This window comes from Apis florea, unplaced genomic scaffold (genome assembly GCF_048593485.1).
Source record: "Apis florea isolate Af1SG1 unplaced genomic scaffold, ASM4859348v1 contig_3496_pilon, whole genome shotgun sequence".
In the NCBI taxonomy this organism is placed as follows: Eukaryota; Metazoa; Arthropoda; class Insecta; order Hymenoptera; family Apidae; genus Apis; species Apis florea.
The window spans coordinates 8,835,636-8,851,965 of record NW_028256773.1 but is presented as its reverse complement, the minus strand read 5'-3'; the positions used below and the strand labels follow the sequence as shown (position 1 = coordinate 8,851,965).

Genomic DNA, 16,330 nt, shown 5'->3' with positions numbered 1-16,330 from the left:
CCTCCTTGTTAAGCTTCCTCGCAAAATCGGCGTAGCGAATGATAGTGCAATTTCGAGCGGTGAAATTCGGTTACACGTGTTTCGAAAGTCCATTCCTGCTAAAGAAACCCCGCGAGACTGTCCACGATACTATTATAAGCCTCGTCTCGTATCTTCGATATCCTGAAACAGCCTCGCGTTGAAAAAGTATGTCGCAACCCAGATCCGCGACGCTTGGGACTGGTTTCACCGGAATTCGCCGCATATCCCCTGCATTCTGACAAAGATCAACGATTATCCTCGATGACCCATCTGCCAGGCCCCGGAGAAAGGACACGACTTCCGGCCCGACCGGTTCCTCGTCAAGAGTGAAAACATTTTCTTCCACCACTTTGTTCCCAACTTTGTTTATCCATCCCGAAAATCCTCCTTTTTCGAATCTTTTATGGAAAAAAATAGGCAAACAGCCTCGTACACGTCATCTCGATTTTTCACTCGCGTTAATAAAATTTCGGGTAAAGGAAGGAATTAATTTTTCCAAAGTGTCTTTCCAATGATTGTTCGATGCTTTCTAACGATCGCGCCAACATTCTTGTAATTCTTGAAAACGATTCTCATCGAGACACGGATAGTCCTCGAGGATGGATGCTTGATCGAAGGCCTTCGCTGTTTCCTTCGTGAATTAACGTGTTTCTCTCTCTCTCTCTCACTCGTGGTTGCATCCTTTGTAGCAAATATTTCGCAATCCGTTTTCACGGTATCGATTATAAATCTCGTAGCATTTAGTAGTTTTTAATAGTATCGTTCGAAGTGATGGAACGGAATCAATTCGTTTTATTATCGAAAGTTGGAAACTGGTGGAAAAAAAAGCTTCGTTCGTTGCTTGACAACTTTGCACGAGTATTGAATTATTCGTGAAAATTTTTCTCGAACGATTACTCTTCGATTTCTGATTGCGTCAGATGCAACGGATGATCGAGATGGAAATTCGATATTATTTTGGCATCTTGTAACGAGCAGTTTTGCTTACTCAACGATGCTAAAGATTGTACAATATTGAATTAATTTGGCGCACAATCCCTTGATTTTCGTGATCCACCGGCGAAACTAGGCTTCTGATTTCAAATCCGTTGAAATTGGTTCTCGGATGATTTACTCGCGTTTCCGGAACATTAAACTTTGTCCGAAAGAAAGCCGGAATCATCGATGAAATTTTTCGCGCGCGGAGGAACGAGAGGTCCTCTCTCTGTCTCGTATTATTTTAGGAAAATTTCATCGATTATTCTGCTCGAAAAGGATAGAACGGAATAAATCAATATCGCAAAACGGAAATTGCTTGGTGTAAGAGTTTATTGACGATAATATAAGCGTTCGACAATAGGTCGTAAAAGGGGACTCAAAGATTAGATCATAATTGTGCGTTCATATTATTTTTCGTATTAATTATTTTTCGCTTAACGCGCTGTTACGTACCGTATTAGCGGCTCGCTTATATTACTATTCCCTGGACGAGCAACACAATATGGTGAACACTGATGGAGAAACGGTGTTCGTGACTAAGCAGCAAGCGTTACTGATTCGCGATGTTCCTCGAAACGTTCCCGTTCTCCACCTGTCTCGTCCTAGATCTTTCCAATTTTTTTTCACCTCCAGAGCAGGCCCTCCACTTTGCAAACATCGAAACTTGCTACTTGCTCGAACCGACTGATTATCCCGCCTCGATTTTCTCGTCGAGATAAACAGCGTAGAAGACACGCAAAAAAAAAAAAAAAAAGAAAAAAAAGGAGAGATAGAAGGGAAAAATATTTTGAGAATGAAATTAAAGCGAATTTTTAGAAATCGCTCGAAACAAGGGGAGAATCTTTAGAAAGGTTTCGAATGGCGTAAATCGAACGGAACGTTCGAATTGCGGGGTTATCGCGGAGGAAATCAAACGTACATCTCGTTGTGCAACGAAAATTATTGGCTGCGTGTAAAGTTAATGGATACAACGCTCGAGAAAATAATCGTCGTTGCATCAATCATATCGTGTCGTCCCGATCCGGTGATTCTTGAACAACCTCGGCGCGAATCAAAATTTCCCTTTCCTTCGCCATTGTTTGCTTTCACAGCGAAGTGTTCAACGAACGATAAATCTTTTTCCTTTTTTGTCTTCGAAGGCTAACTCGTTTCAATATCGATTTTAATCCATTCGTGATATTTCCAGGAGAGGGCAAGAAAATTAACGTATTCGTTATTTTTTCCTTCTTATCGCGATTAATTGTACGAAATGTTCGAGCGAATATTTGTTTTCTGTTAAGAATATTATCTTCGTGTTGGAAAGTATTCTTCTTGAGCAGTTTCCAGACCGGTAAAATAAAGGTAAAATAAAGAATAAATGTTTTCGATTCGATCTCGTTTTTCTTCTTCTATTTTTTCGTAAAAGATTCGTTAAAAAGAGACCGACGAACAGAGAAGATAAGAGAGTCAGCTCCTCGATTCGTTTTAATTACCTCCTTATCCGGAGATAATCGCGGAACGAGAAGAACTCGTGGTCGAAAGTAAAAGGATAAGACGAGGCATGCAAATGATTGTGCAAGAAAGAGTCGCAAAACCATCCGGATTGGCTCGGGTTTCGTTCAATGAAAAAAAAAAAAAAACGTGCGAGGAAAAATTGAAAATTTATCACGGATTTTTTATCTCCCCATCGAACGTTCGTTCTTGCCAAGTTTTTCGCAATCGTTGCCTACGTCAACTACGGCTAATCGGCTCTCGTATGACGTTATAGGAGATCGAAGGAACGATCTGTTGAGAGAAGGAACACAAGGATTTAACGAGCCGCCCTGGAACAGATAACTGCAAAACTGGGTTACGACACGATACTTGGAAGATTGTTCACGGTTATGCGGATATCGAATCGTTTTTTTATCATATTATTCTCGTCGTTAATTCATCGAGCCGTTCAAATAAACCTAACGATCTGTCTTCGGAAATGTCAACTTCTACCTGCTTCGATTCTTCTATTATCAATCTTCGAATAATAATAATAATGATAATAATTATCGACGAGAGAATTTGCTCATGATAAACCGCCTCGAGCAGGGAACCTCGAATTAGCATACAAGTAAACACAAGAGTGATTGTGTGCAGAAAAGAGAGGCGTTAGAAATCCTTTCAAGGTCTGACTTTCTAATTCTCCTCGAGTTTTCGTCGCTCGCTTCCCCGATCCCAAGGTACTCGTTCGTTCGTTCTTTCTTTCAGGGAACGAACTGGTTCAAAACGGAAAAGTAATTCCCGAACAAGTCGCTTTTCTGACGCGAAGTAGTAATCAAAATAGTCCACTTTTCAACACTTTAACGAGAAGTGGTTTCAATTGGTTTTTCTACGAATACCGACTGCAACGAACTGTGAGATGAAATTCTTCATTTTTATCATATACGACGTTTCGGTAAGCTTTGAAAGTTGTTGAACGAAGTAATAGGAATATATTTTATCGGTCCGATAAAATTCTTTTTAACGGAACCAATGTAAGTAAGATAGTCCAGAAGTCATAGGTGAAAAATCTCGAAAATATGTAGTTTCGAAGTACGAGTAGAGCAAGTGTTATTTAAAGTATGTTTGCGGATCGAATAAATAATTTCACGTGAACCGGTTGAAATTTTCGAGTCATATGAAGTAACACCGTGTTCAAGATCTTGAATCTAGATATCTGTATTCTTAATAATTATTAATTTCTTGAATCTTAAACGCTCTTTATCATCATCATCATCATCATCATCATCATCATTACCATTATTGTTTGTTTTTTATTTATTTGTATCGATAAAATCATTTTTGCTTGCGTCGTAAAAAGGGAGAGAAGCACGATTCACAACGAATTCGATTTCGATCTCGTTCGCAGCAAGAACCGAGGCCGGAGCTCGACGCCAGCAACGGAAGCAGCAACGGCGGAAGACCGAGATTCGTCCCTGTGACGGCGCTCGAGGACGTCCAAGCGGTGCGATGCGCGGAATTCCACCCCCATGGAAAATTGTACGCTGTGGGCTCGAACTCGAAGACGCTGAGAATATGCTCGTATCCAAAGCTTCACGATGTCAGGTAAGAAGAAGAAGAAGAAGAAGAAGAATTTTACTTCTCGTTCGAGAATTTTGTTTCTTTCTTCGATCTAATTGCGATCGATTCATCATCTTCTCTTCGCGCGATTTTCACTTTTCTCGCCGTTGAACTTAATCTCTCTTTAAATTGTACGCGTTACCTTTCTCTTCGATTCTCTTTCTGTCATCATTCATTCGCGATTTTATATACGTTCGACGAATCAACGATCCACTTTCTTTGGTCTCGTATATTTACATTATCTCCGATTTAAAATCCGGAAAGCAATTTTGAAAAAATTGTAAACGCGTAGAATCAAGCTGTTTTTTTTTTCTTCTTTTTTCATTTTCATATCGTTTTCTGAACGATCAATCAAATTGGATTCGCATAAACGAGGCGAGAGGAGAAAACTTTCGAAATTCACATCGATGATTTACAAGATTAAAATTTGTGTTATAGATGATTTATTTTTATATCGTATATAAATTTATTTGCCGTTTATTACCGAGTAGCAGGCATTTACGACGTACATTCATTCCATTTTATTATTTTACCAGTAATAATTTGAATTATATTTCCTTGCATGACTGAATACAATACTTGCAGTGTATATATATATATATATATGTGTGTATGTGTGCATTTCAAGTACGGGAGAAGAGATAGGCGGGAGATTCCGTTGCAAAAGAGGAAAATAGAAATCGACGTGGTATCATTCGCGCGCTATTTACAACCGCTATTTCGATCGTACGCGAATCGTCGTCATCTTCGAGCCGCGTTTAAATTCGCGCCGAGCGGACTAATTTTACGCAAGCGTGCTGGCTTAACGAACGACGAAGGCCTTCATACCAAACGGAGCATTCCTCCATTCCTTCGCGCGATTCTCTTATTGTCCGCGATCCCGATTCGATCTCGATCTCTCTTTCTCTTATTCTTCCCCCCCTACCCCGTGCTTCCATCCTTTCCGTTCTCTTCGCTCTGAACGAATTTCATTTAAAATTCTTAACCAGAACCGTGAAATCATCGCGTTACATACATTGTAAATAATAACCATCTCTCGGATTTTTAATTCTGTAATTGATTGACAATTATATTTAATTGAAATTGTTATTTTTTTCTTTTATGAAAAAGTTCCAGAAACAGAATTCTCAACACTTGTTTTTTTTTTTTCATTTCAATATTCTATCACCGATCGTGATACTGATATTTCGCAATTTGACAAAAAATTAGAAAATATCGCGTTATCTTGATTCTCTTAATATAGAGACCAAGAGTAATGGAAATGACGAAATAAATTAGTTTTCTCGTACGAATCGTTAAAAAAAAAAAAAAAGACGTTCTATTTATTTTATTCGTATAATAACAGCAGATCGGATTAGAGATAAAAGCGTTGCTCGCTGTATTAGTTTTACTTATCTCATCAAATTTTCTATTCGAGTTGAAATGAAAGTTTAGAATTAGTTCTGTTTTTTTTTTTAATCTTCTTCGTTCTATTTCTACTTTTTTTTTATACCAAAACACGAAACACACTTTTGTTCCATAAATGGATAATCTTTAATTGACATAATTGTATCCGGCATTGAACTTACAAATTTTTATACATATTTATATATTGGTCTACGGTGTTAATTTCATATATTGCTGCATAAAAATATCGTCAAATCAAGGATCGTGGTGTTGAAAGCAAAGTGAAATACCGTGTCTAGAGTATATTTCAACAACGTCGTAAAGAATAGCGACTCTTTAGATCTTGTCTTTGGAGAGACGATAGTCGTTAGGGTAATTCTCACAAAGTTTACGCCCGGCAAAAGAACGAAACGACGATGATTCTCCACGATGAGTCTACGTGTTACGTTATGCGTTAAAATTAATATTTACAACGAGGTGAAAGTACAAAGCGTTGAGTTACGGTAGACAAAGGGAGGTTGGATGAACGAATTGTAAATTAAGAAAATTTTCGTCGGGAGAATGCCTCTTTTACGTACGTGAATTCTACTAATAAACTTCTCTTCCAACTTTTGAAAGAGAAAAACACAAATGGGAGTCTCGTTTAAAAATCATTCTTCCCTGTGATTCTCGATGAATCCACAGCGGATAGTTGTTCGCGACAGTTTAATTTTAAACTCGTGATTTGAATTGCGAAGAAAATCTTTTTTACAACTGGTAATGCTAGGTTACATCGAAGACGAGGAAAAATTGGTCGTTAGAAAGTCGTCTCTGATCGCTCGATTATCGTCTATCATCAGAGGAATCATTTAGATTATCGATCAATTTTTTTCGAATTTTAATTGTATAACGATCGATACGTGTTCTTAATTTTTAATCAAAATGATTTCTCCCATGGTAATAAGATAGAAAATACAGTCTTCTTTTGAACTCCTTGTAAATTTCGCGACATTTTAAATTATAAAATTTCTTCCTTATTATCCGTTAAACAAACCAGTCCAGTCTTAAATACTCGACAAAGCGTCCGAGGCTTTCTCAACTACTGTTTTCCTCGTCGAATCATTTCGATCTAGCCCGGAACTTCCCTCGAAACACAAATTCCTCGATTACTCAGCCGCTTTCTTCCATCTCTATAATCACAGAGTGTCCACTAGAAAATTTTTCCATCCATCCGTGCAAATTATAATGAGCGAGAGAGAGAAAGAGAGAGAGAGAAAAAGTGTCAGTGGGAAAATCTATCGTTTTTCCGCGCCGTTCACTCGACACTTGTCCGCAACGACAATCGTTTCACACACTGTCCTCCCTTAGTGTAAATTGGAACGTGATAAACTCGAGACTCGATTGACCGATAAAGGTATACCTCTTCGTTTGTCGTGAAGCGTTTTTCATCAATCAAAAACAGCCAATTTGATGTAGTTTCCCGCTGCTGTTATCCCATCGATCTCATTTTTTTTTTTTTTTTTTTGAAGATATAGAAAAAGAGCAAGAAGAGCTACCTCTGGTTCTAGAAAAAATAATAAGCCTTTTTTTTATTTTTTTTTTTTTTTTCAGAATCAGATGAATTTAAATTGAAATTTTTCCATCTAAATTTCACTTATGCGTGTAGAAGAAATATAGTTTAAAAATTTAACATTTTAAAAAGAGATTATTATCCGTTATTTTCTCTTATTTAATAAAGAAGAAATTGAAACTGTAATTAACTTTCATTAGAAATTTTACTCTTCGCAATTTGTTGTCATCTTTTCCCTTTCGTAAGTTTTTGCTTTTGTTAAAATTGTTGTGAAAAGTGGATCATCCTTTCCTCTCGTTCGGATTAGGAGGCTTAAAAATATTCTGGAAACACTTTCAGAAAAGAGAGTTGAAAAAAATCATCCGTCGCGTTACGCTCCTCGAAAAAACAAGTCGCAAAACATCCATCCCCGGCAATTCCAGTTTATCATAATTGCAGTTTCACCGGAGATAGGCCGCAATTTTGCATGTTGTTGTTCCATCGGATTCACCGTGAACGCCTTCGACCGAGCCGACAGTTTCCTTCGACGTGGCTCCAATCTTTGGAGAGAAAGTAACACGCGTTACGATTCTAATGGACCAATTGAAAATCCCTCTCCCCCCTGTCCGTCCATCCATCGCTTCGAAGCCGAGATTGGTTGTTGGCCCGCCGATCATTTCGAACACGCGATCTTCTTCCTCGCGTGCTCTTATCCACGGAAGAAGAAAGTGAAGAAAAGCGAGGGGAGAAACGAGACGCGAGCAGTTCGAGATAGATTTTCGAACGGGCCAACAACCTCGAAAAAAAGAAGAAAAATACGCGATATCGGTCGAGAGAAAACCTCCAACGAGTTAATTAAAATCGCGAAAAGAGAGGAGAAAAGGAGGGGGAGAGGGCGGTGTGAAAGCTACCTGTTTCGACAATCGTATCGACGATGTCGTCCTCTCCCTCGTTTCCACGGCCAAAACGTTGATGTGGCTCGTTCAATTAAGGACGACGCGCAATCGTGTGGGAACGAAGAAAGGAAACGAGGTTGAAGGAAAGTGACGCATGAGAACTAGGGAGGGCGAGAACTGTTTCCTCGCGAGTTCCTGGATCGTTGTCGATCGAGTTTCTTCTTTCATTTTGCGGCTCGAGGTGAATAAACGATACGATGGGCGGAATAGAACATTTTCTCCTAGAAATTGGCGACAAAATAATTTAAATGCACGTGTACGTTTTCTACAACGTTTCTTTGAAAGAAAATTTTTTTATCGAATCTCAATTTAACGATCGATATCTCGATGATCGACGCCTCGAATTTTCTTGCTTCGAAATGGAAAGCTGGATGGACGAACAAGAGTGAAACGATTCGCAATCCGCGTGATTTATTTACTTGTTTTGCCGGTGATACTTGAGCGGTGAAATGGAACGGACAAGCGTTCGTTACGATTGCTCGATCGAGACACAAACGAATGCAAAAGAAACGTGGAAAAATGGGTGGTGGTGAAACACGTTAAACTCGATGATTTCGTTTCCAGGGAGGATCACCAGACGTATCAGCCCACAGTTCTCTTCAAGAGAACGAAGCATCACAAGGGCTCGATATATTGCCTCGCGTGGACCCCGGATGGCCAGTTGATGGCGACCGGAAGCAACGACAAAACTGTCAAATTGATGCGCTTCAACGCCGACACATCAAATCTCGAAGGTAAATCTATCCATCCAGAGAGAGAGAGAGAGAGATTTAAAAGATTTCACATTTCCTTCTTTCTCTTCCAACATTTTTCACCCACTAACAACGACGAGTATAATTTCATCGTGTCGATCTGCCATATATCTGCTCTCGAAATGACCGTCATTTATACTTTCAACTTCCTACTACTATTACTACTACTTGTCACTCCGTCTCTTTACCTGTATAATTCTTGCGTGACGTAACTCTTCGAAAAAAAAAAAAAGAAAGAAAAAATCTTCTTCCTTTTTAATACATCATTCCGTTTCAGGTCAAGAAGTGGAGCTTACGATGCACGACGGCACGGTTCGCGACCTGTGCTTCCTGGAGGATACCTCGAACAAGTCGAGTTTGTTGATCAGCGGCGGTGCCGGTGATTGCAAGATCTACGTAACCGATTGCGCCACCGGCACGCCCTTCCAGGCGTTGAGCGGTCACAGCGGACACGTGCTCACCCTTTACAATTGGGGAGGGGCGATGTTCGTGAGCGGATCGCAGGATAAAACGGTCAGATTTTGGGATCTTAGAACGAGGGGGTGCGTGAACATGGTCACGCCGGCGACGGTACCTGGCAGCAGGGTTAGTTCAGTTCCTTTTTAAAGATGGTCGTGCCTTTCTTCTAGAATGCAAAATGAAGGATCTGAAATGTCAGAGGAAACGTAGCAATTGAAAAAGCTTTCGATCTCTATCGCGATAATTATATCCCAATAAAGATTTATCGATCGCTATTCCGCTCGACTTCAGATCCATCGACCTAGCGTTTCTTCAGATTCTCGAGTAGCGTTTCTTCCTGTCATCGGCCCTGATCGAAGGAATTCTTTCCAATCCAATGTATACACGATTAAAAATAAAAAAAAAATATACATATATATATAAATAAGATCGATAAATAAAATAAATCGATGCGAAGGAAAGGGTTTCTGTTCAAATTCACAATAGTATCCAGTATCTATCCAGCATGCATCGACGACGACATGCATCGACTTTTTACGTTGTTTAAGTTTCGTTTTTCAGTTCTACGTCCGATAAAATTTTCGACCCACGTTTTTCGAATCGCACCGATCATCGTTTGACCTCCCTCACACGAACGTCACGTCTCTTTCTTTCCCTCTTTCTAGTTCGCATCGCTCTACTTTTTCATCCAAGGATCGAACTTTTATCGGACGTACTCGAAAAGAAGGAAGGAACGGAATCAGTATCGCGTGTCTGATCAGCATTTGATCCCGTTGCAGGTCGGAAGCCCGGTAGCGGCGCTCTGCGTCGATCCATCGGGGCGTCTTCTGGTGTCCGGCCACGAGGACAGCAGCTGCGTCCTCTTCGACATTCGAGGCGGTAGAACCGTGCAATGCTTCAAGCCACACGCCGCTGATATCCGAAGCATACGTTTCTCCCCCTCGGCTTACTACTTGCTCACAGGCGGTTACGATAACAAGCTCGTTCTAACCGATTTGCAAGGTAAATTTCACGTTACTTATGTTCTCTCCATGATTTTTCAACGTTAACGAATAATCTATTTTTTTTATAATAAGGAAAGGGAGTGAACTTGATTAATTCGTTTTGAATTTATTTCGTAGGTGATTTAACGATGCCCTTGCCGAGCGTGGTGGTCGCGCAACATCAGGACAAAGTGATATCCGGTCGATGGCACCCGACGGAATTCTCGTTCCTCAGTACTTCCGCTGACAAGACAGCAACTCTGTGGGCTCTGCCACCTGTTTAGACGGACAAACGTCGATGGCACGCGTTTGTTTCTCATTCGTAACACTTTTTTCAGCAACAATCGCACTTGTACACCGTTCGATCACGATCGTTCGTCTCCTCTTTCTCCCTCGTAACAATCGATCCTAATATATCGTAATATTAATACATATTATAATTTTGACAAATGGAACGAAGCGATTTGCGAATCTTTCTTTTCATTCTTTCTTTCTTTTTTTCTTTCTTTTCTTGCCTTTCATTTTTAATTCGAGAGAGAGAAATCCGGGCGAGAAAATATGGAAAATCGGAGGGGAGAGGGGGGGAACGAACGATCGTGAATCGTATCGAGCGAAGCGTATTAAAAATCAGGAAGAAAAGTTTTTCTTTTTCACGCTAATAATTCAACCATGACCAATTAAACATTTCCTGAAACACGTTGAATCAGAATGCTGCGCGTGTGAGAAAAGGATTAAAAACCGCGCAAAGGAACATTGTTAACGGTGTTATTAAGTAAACGTTACACGCTTCGAGAGCCTCGGATGAGAAGGAGTGAAAGTGCATTTTCGCGTAGAGACGATGTAGCATCGAGCGTTCTAGGCGTTAACCATTTATCGACGACCAGTCATCGTTTTCTAGTAGGAATCATAAGACTGCGGAACAACCGACAAGGGAACTTCGTCGTTGCAAGTATTTATACGACGTCGCGATGATGAGACGTGCGTGTATACGAGAAACGAGAGACATCCTAGCTGTTATTTTATTTCGAGAGCAAACTGTCATCGCGAGGCGTAATTCTTTATCGCGATGATTTACCGCGTAGCATTTGTCCTCTTCTCTTGTTTTTTGTATAGAATTTCTTTCTCCCGGTCGCGTGTTTTGTCCCGGTGTACCTTCAGTAAGTATGAAAAGTAATTCACGCATTTGACTTATATTATAATTAAAACAGTTTATACAATTATATTCTTTTTAAAGTATTTAAACGAAACATATAAATATTTCTTCCAAATCGATATTTGTTGTTTTCTTTTATTCGTTATATTTCAATCAATCAAAATTATCGATAAATTGAACGTAACACAGATCGCACAGATACAGATTATTCAATTTATTTTGCATTATCTTGGAAAATATATATATATATAAGAAGTATTTTTTTTTACAAATATCGATATCGATAAATATAATTGTATAACGTTTTAATTGTAATAATCGTCGCGAATAACTTTTTCTTACTCGCTGTACATTTAGCATAGAGTTAAAACACGATAATCACGGGAAGCCAAAAAAAAAAAAAAAAAGGAAAAAAAAAATATTCCCTATAATAACGTAATCACCGTTTGTAATTTTTAGATTCTGAACGCTCTCTTCCTTTTACTCGATACTTTATTTACTTTACGTTGCAAATATTTTTTTTTTTTTTTTTTTTTTTTTTAGAATTATTCGTAAAAGAAATACTTGTAAATTTTACTTAACCATTTTGATTGGTGATTCCATCCGCGAGTGTGTGAGTGTATGTTTTTTTTTTTTTCTATTTCATCTTTACGTATTAGTCGTAACGATTATCGTTCTTCTTTTTTTTCTTATTTAAGTATCTTTTTCTGTTTTTCTCTTTTTTTGTGCCCCCCCCCCCCCCTTAATTTAAATCGTTTCGAAGCGTTTCTTCCCACCAAATCGTCGTCCCTGTCTTATCGATCCCCCGAAGTTACGCCAAATATTCGCATATTACGCATATTATAATATAATATAAATATCTATCTCATATTAAGAGGAACAACATATACGTACGCTCATATTATTAATCGCTATTTTTTACCAAGAGGATAAGACGAGATTCTCTCTGAGCGAGCGTCGAAGAAAGATAAGGGAAGGGAAGGGATGTTCGTTGACGTATCGCGAAAACGTCGCGAAACCAACGCGACAAGCGTTCACACACCACGAGGAAAGGTTTATACAAAGGTTTTTACGTTGTCGCTTGCCGCAATCGCCAAAGCCGTTTGAAAAATCCCTGGAAAATAAGGGGAAAGGGGGAGAAAGTGTCGCGCTGATACGCGAGCGAACGAATCGCATTTTTTTCCTTGTACATACACAAACGCACGTTTCTTCGAGCTATTCGCATGATCGGAGCGAGCGTTAATCGTGTCTCTCCATCTTTTGTTCTCTCCATTCGAAACGACGACGACGACGACGACGAGTATCGCTCGTCCTTCTACCGCTCATCCATCGAATCTAGCACCTTAAAAGCCTCTTTCTATGCACGCATATACGCCCGATATACGAAGAGAGATGTGGAAGGGAGAAGCAGCGATAAAAAGAATATAACACGGAGACGCAAAACGTTTGATCGATCCGATTGCGTGAACGGTCGAAGGGAAGAAAGTGAAATCGAATGATTTGAGCGATGGCAGAAGTGATTTCGTGCACGATGTTGCCTTAAGATCGAATCGAAATTTTCGTTTCATCCGAACGAAATGTGTAAGAACGTATTATTCTTCGCGATCGATCGTGATCGAGATGATGGTCGGATAAAGAAAACGAAAACGAAAATGTCCGCGAGCATCTGCTTTCGTGTAGCAATTTGTCGTGCCTTCTGTCGTGACTGCTTTCGGCGATTCACACTTATTTTTATATTTTTCGCATCCTCCTCCTCCTCCTCCTCCTCCTCTTCCTCATCCGTTTCCATCAATCCTCTCTCTCTCTCTCTCTCTCTACCCTTACCGGTTTCAGATATTAAGAATCGAGACAATTCGACGATTCTAAATATATTATCCTTCACCCCGTCGAGTTCTCGTAAAAACGCTGAAGTAAAGGAAAAAAATCTCTTCGCTATCTCGTACGATAATTACCGTATTATAATATAAATATATATACATATGATATACATATAGCATAACTTATAACTTTGTACTTTTCCTGTAGATACGACATAATATTGTCACGTCTAATTTAATAAACAATAAAATTTACGTTATTAAACGATGTTATTTTTATCACCGAAAATCGTTATGGATCTCGAAAAAACTTGAAAAAAAAAAAAAACGCGCACCGTTTAAAATACATCGGTGGTGAATTAATTCTTCGATCGACGCGATCGAAGCGAGGAGGAAGTTAATAAGATCCATGATTTTTAATATATATATATATAAGACGATAGAGAATTAACCGATTACCTTCCTCTGGTCGGATACCTGGATCGTCGATTTTTCGAAAATTTCCCATAATAACCGGGCAATCATGTAATCTTCCACCCGCGCGCTTTACGCATTGTTGCGGGCCAGGCCCACAATGAGTTTGCCGTAATTATGCCACGGAATTCCACGGAAACCGGTGCCGCTCCAGTTTACGAAATTTCAAATGGACGGAGGAGGTTTCGTTTCACGTCCTTTCCGTATACCCTTGGAGAAAATTGGAAAGGAATTCTTTTAACAAGATTTCTTTCGTCCGAGTGACAAGCGTTACAAAGATAATACGAGTCGAGCGTTGGAAAACGTTTCTCGCTGCAGAGAGACGAGGCGAAATCTCTCGGGGGATTCGTCGAAACCCGGTCTCTCTGTCGGTTCGCAAAAATATCCTTGGAAATATCCGTGACCGCGGGCCAGGCACCCTAATTGATGGGGCGCCAATGGATATACGCGTTTCCCTTCTGTTGTTCCAGCACCACCTACGATTCCCTATCCTCTGGCTGGACGTATCCGCCACGTTGCACAGACTCGAGGAATGCCCCCCGAGCTGGCATCGTTCCCTGGTAATGTTACGTTTTTTTTTAGACGGGAGGAGACACTGCTACCCCGGGCTGTGCGATTCGAACACGATCTACCATCGAGGAAGCCAAAAAAAAAAAAAATAAAAATCCGAAACCAAGTTTTTCAAACTCCTCTTCTATCTTCTATTTTACCAGGATTTTGTCTCTATAATTTTTTTTCTTTTTTTTTTTTTTTTTTGCAGACCTAGCCTTCACGACAACTCACTTTCGACTAATCACGTAGTGCGAAATAAGATGTAAAGATGACAGAGAAAGAGTGAAAAGGTGTGTGTATATATATATATATATATAACAACTAGCGCTGGCCTCCTAATATGCCTAGGGAAGGGAAGCGCGCAAATTTAAGAATTTAAGAATCGTCGCCCGTAAATTATCTTTCATTAAAGGGGCGACAGGAAGAAAGGATCGAAATTGTAAGAGAGAGAATAATTAGAGGGGGATTAGAGTAATTGGCACGTGCCGGCGCGCAGGGAATTTTCGAGGGAAACGCGTTCGATATTCGTAATAATAATAATAATCATCGAACGATCCGGGAAGAAGATTGGTCGCGCGTTTCGGTTCCGCTAATAGAAGAAACTGCGCAATTAAAAGAATCAAAGGAGGGAGGGAGGAGAAGGGGGGGAAGTCGAAATCACGGATGATTCTTCGAGCGTATCGTTTCACCGTGTTTTAATGGAAGAGGAGTCGCGATGCATTAGGCTAATCGCACCGTTAAATAATTCATCGGGTATTCAAATTAATAACGTATCACGGGGAATGGCTCGACTGCAGGGATTGCTTTGTGTGTATACTCTATCATTTCTTCATCAGTGGTTCTCCATCTCGCTTTTTTAACAACGTATAATATATTATAAGAGCTCGAGGAGCTAGATTCGTTTTCGTCCAGGCAATGAATTTCTCTTCATTTCCCGCCCATTTTCAATTTCGTTTATCCTTTTTTAAATTATCGATCGAAAAGAATTTGACGAGGGCCGTCAAAGAGGAGAGAGGAGGTTCGATAATCGGGCACGATCGTTCCGATCGATATCTTCTTTCCTCGACGAGGAACGGAAGGGAGAGGTGTGCGCACCTCTGAAGATCGCATTCAAATGAGGAAAGGGAGGAAAGGAAAACGAGAAGGGGATCTCGAAAAAAAAAAGGAGAAAAAAAAAAAAAAGAAAACCGAGGGAAAGAAACGAAAAGAAGCGTGTGTGATCATTCTCGGAAGAGCCGAGTCCTTTGGGGCCAGGGCATCATGACGATAATAATAATTTGAATCGTGCCCACTTAGCATACGTGTAATTTGCCGCTTAAGATGATTCCGTCATCGTTCCATCTCGTCCTCCTTTCCCTCTCTCTTTCTCTCTCTGTCGGTAAACGGCCGCCTAAACGACGAAACCAGAAATTCGTAATGATCGGGGGTCGAGGCCAGAGGCAATTGTCCAGAGACAACTGGAGTCATCTGGCGAGAATGAAACGCGTCCGACATAGACGAACGGACGGAGAGATTTCAATGAGCGCAACAGCGATTTCTTTTTTTTTTTTCGCCTGCTTTTTTCGATTTCGTTTTGCATGAATAACGAAAAGCCTACATCGATAACGAAGGTATTGTTGGATAATAAATGATGATCGATATTTTTGATAAATATATCGTGACAAAGAGATGACAAAAGCGGGGCACGTTTAATTGAATCGGTTGGTTGTCGAAAAAAGTGACAAATGAGACGTAGATTGTCATGATTTAAAGTAATCTTGCGATTTAAGAGGGGTATATATTTTTTTTACGCTTCTCAGGCGTATTAGAAATTCAACTTTCTTTTTAAACGAATTATTAACGTTGTTAACGGAGGGCCGAAAAAAAAAGGGGGGGGGGGAAAGGCGAAATCACCGGTGAAAGAATGTAATTATCGGGATTAAAATACGGGGAAACACGTATAATTTCGCGTGATGGCTCGTTGGTCGCACCTATTCGAATCACCACGCGCCAACGTTTCCGCGAAACACGGAATTTCTTTGTCTTTAAACACGGTGATTAAGAGCGCGAGAGTAAAAACATCGCGTGACAAAGAACGATGAAAAGAAAGGCGAGCGGCCGAAAGACGAGACGCGCAGATTTAATGGATAAGAAAGAGGAGGGGTGATTATGGGTCGAGATTATTATAGGTATTTTTCCAAAAGTATTTGCATGAATTTA

General features: G+C 40.0%; 1 protein-coding gene across 5 annotated transcripts in view; it reads left to right on the top strand.

Annotated features, from left to right (window-relative positions):
- The window catches only part of LOC100866598 (WD repeat-containing protein 47), a 61,730-nt gene extending 48,360 nt beyond the window's left edge, over positions 1-13,370 (top strand). For all 5 annotated transcript variants that reach the window (XM_086913031.1, XM_012494633.3, XM_086913029.1 and 2 more), the window contains 5 exons: positions 3,860-4,056; positions 8,506-8,675; positions 8,971-9,278; positions 9,932-10,154; positions 10,274-13,370. In XM_086913031.1, coding sequence (XP_086769157.1) covers positions 3,860-4,056; positions 8,506-8,675; positions 8,971-9,278; positions 9,932-10,154; positions 10,274-10,419 — 1,044 coding nt within the window. In that variant the 3' untranslated portion in view covers positions 10,420-13,370. The remainder of the gene's footprint in view (positions 1-3,859; positions 4,057-8,505; positions 8,676-8,970; positions 9,279-9,931; positions 10,155-10,273) is intronic.
- The last annotated feature ends 2,960 nt before the right edge of the window (positions 13,371-16,330 follow it).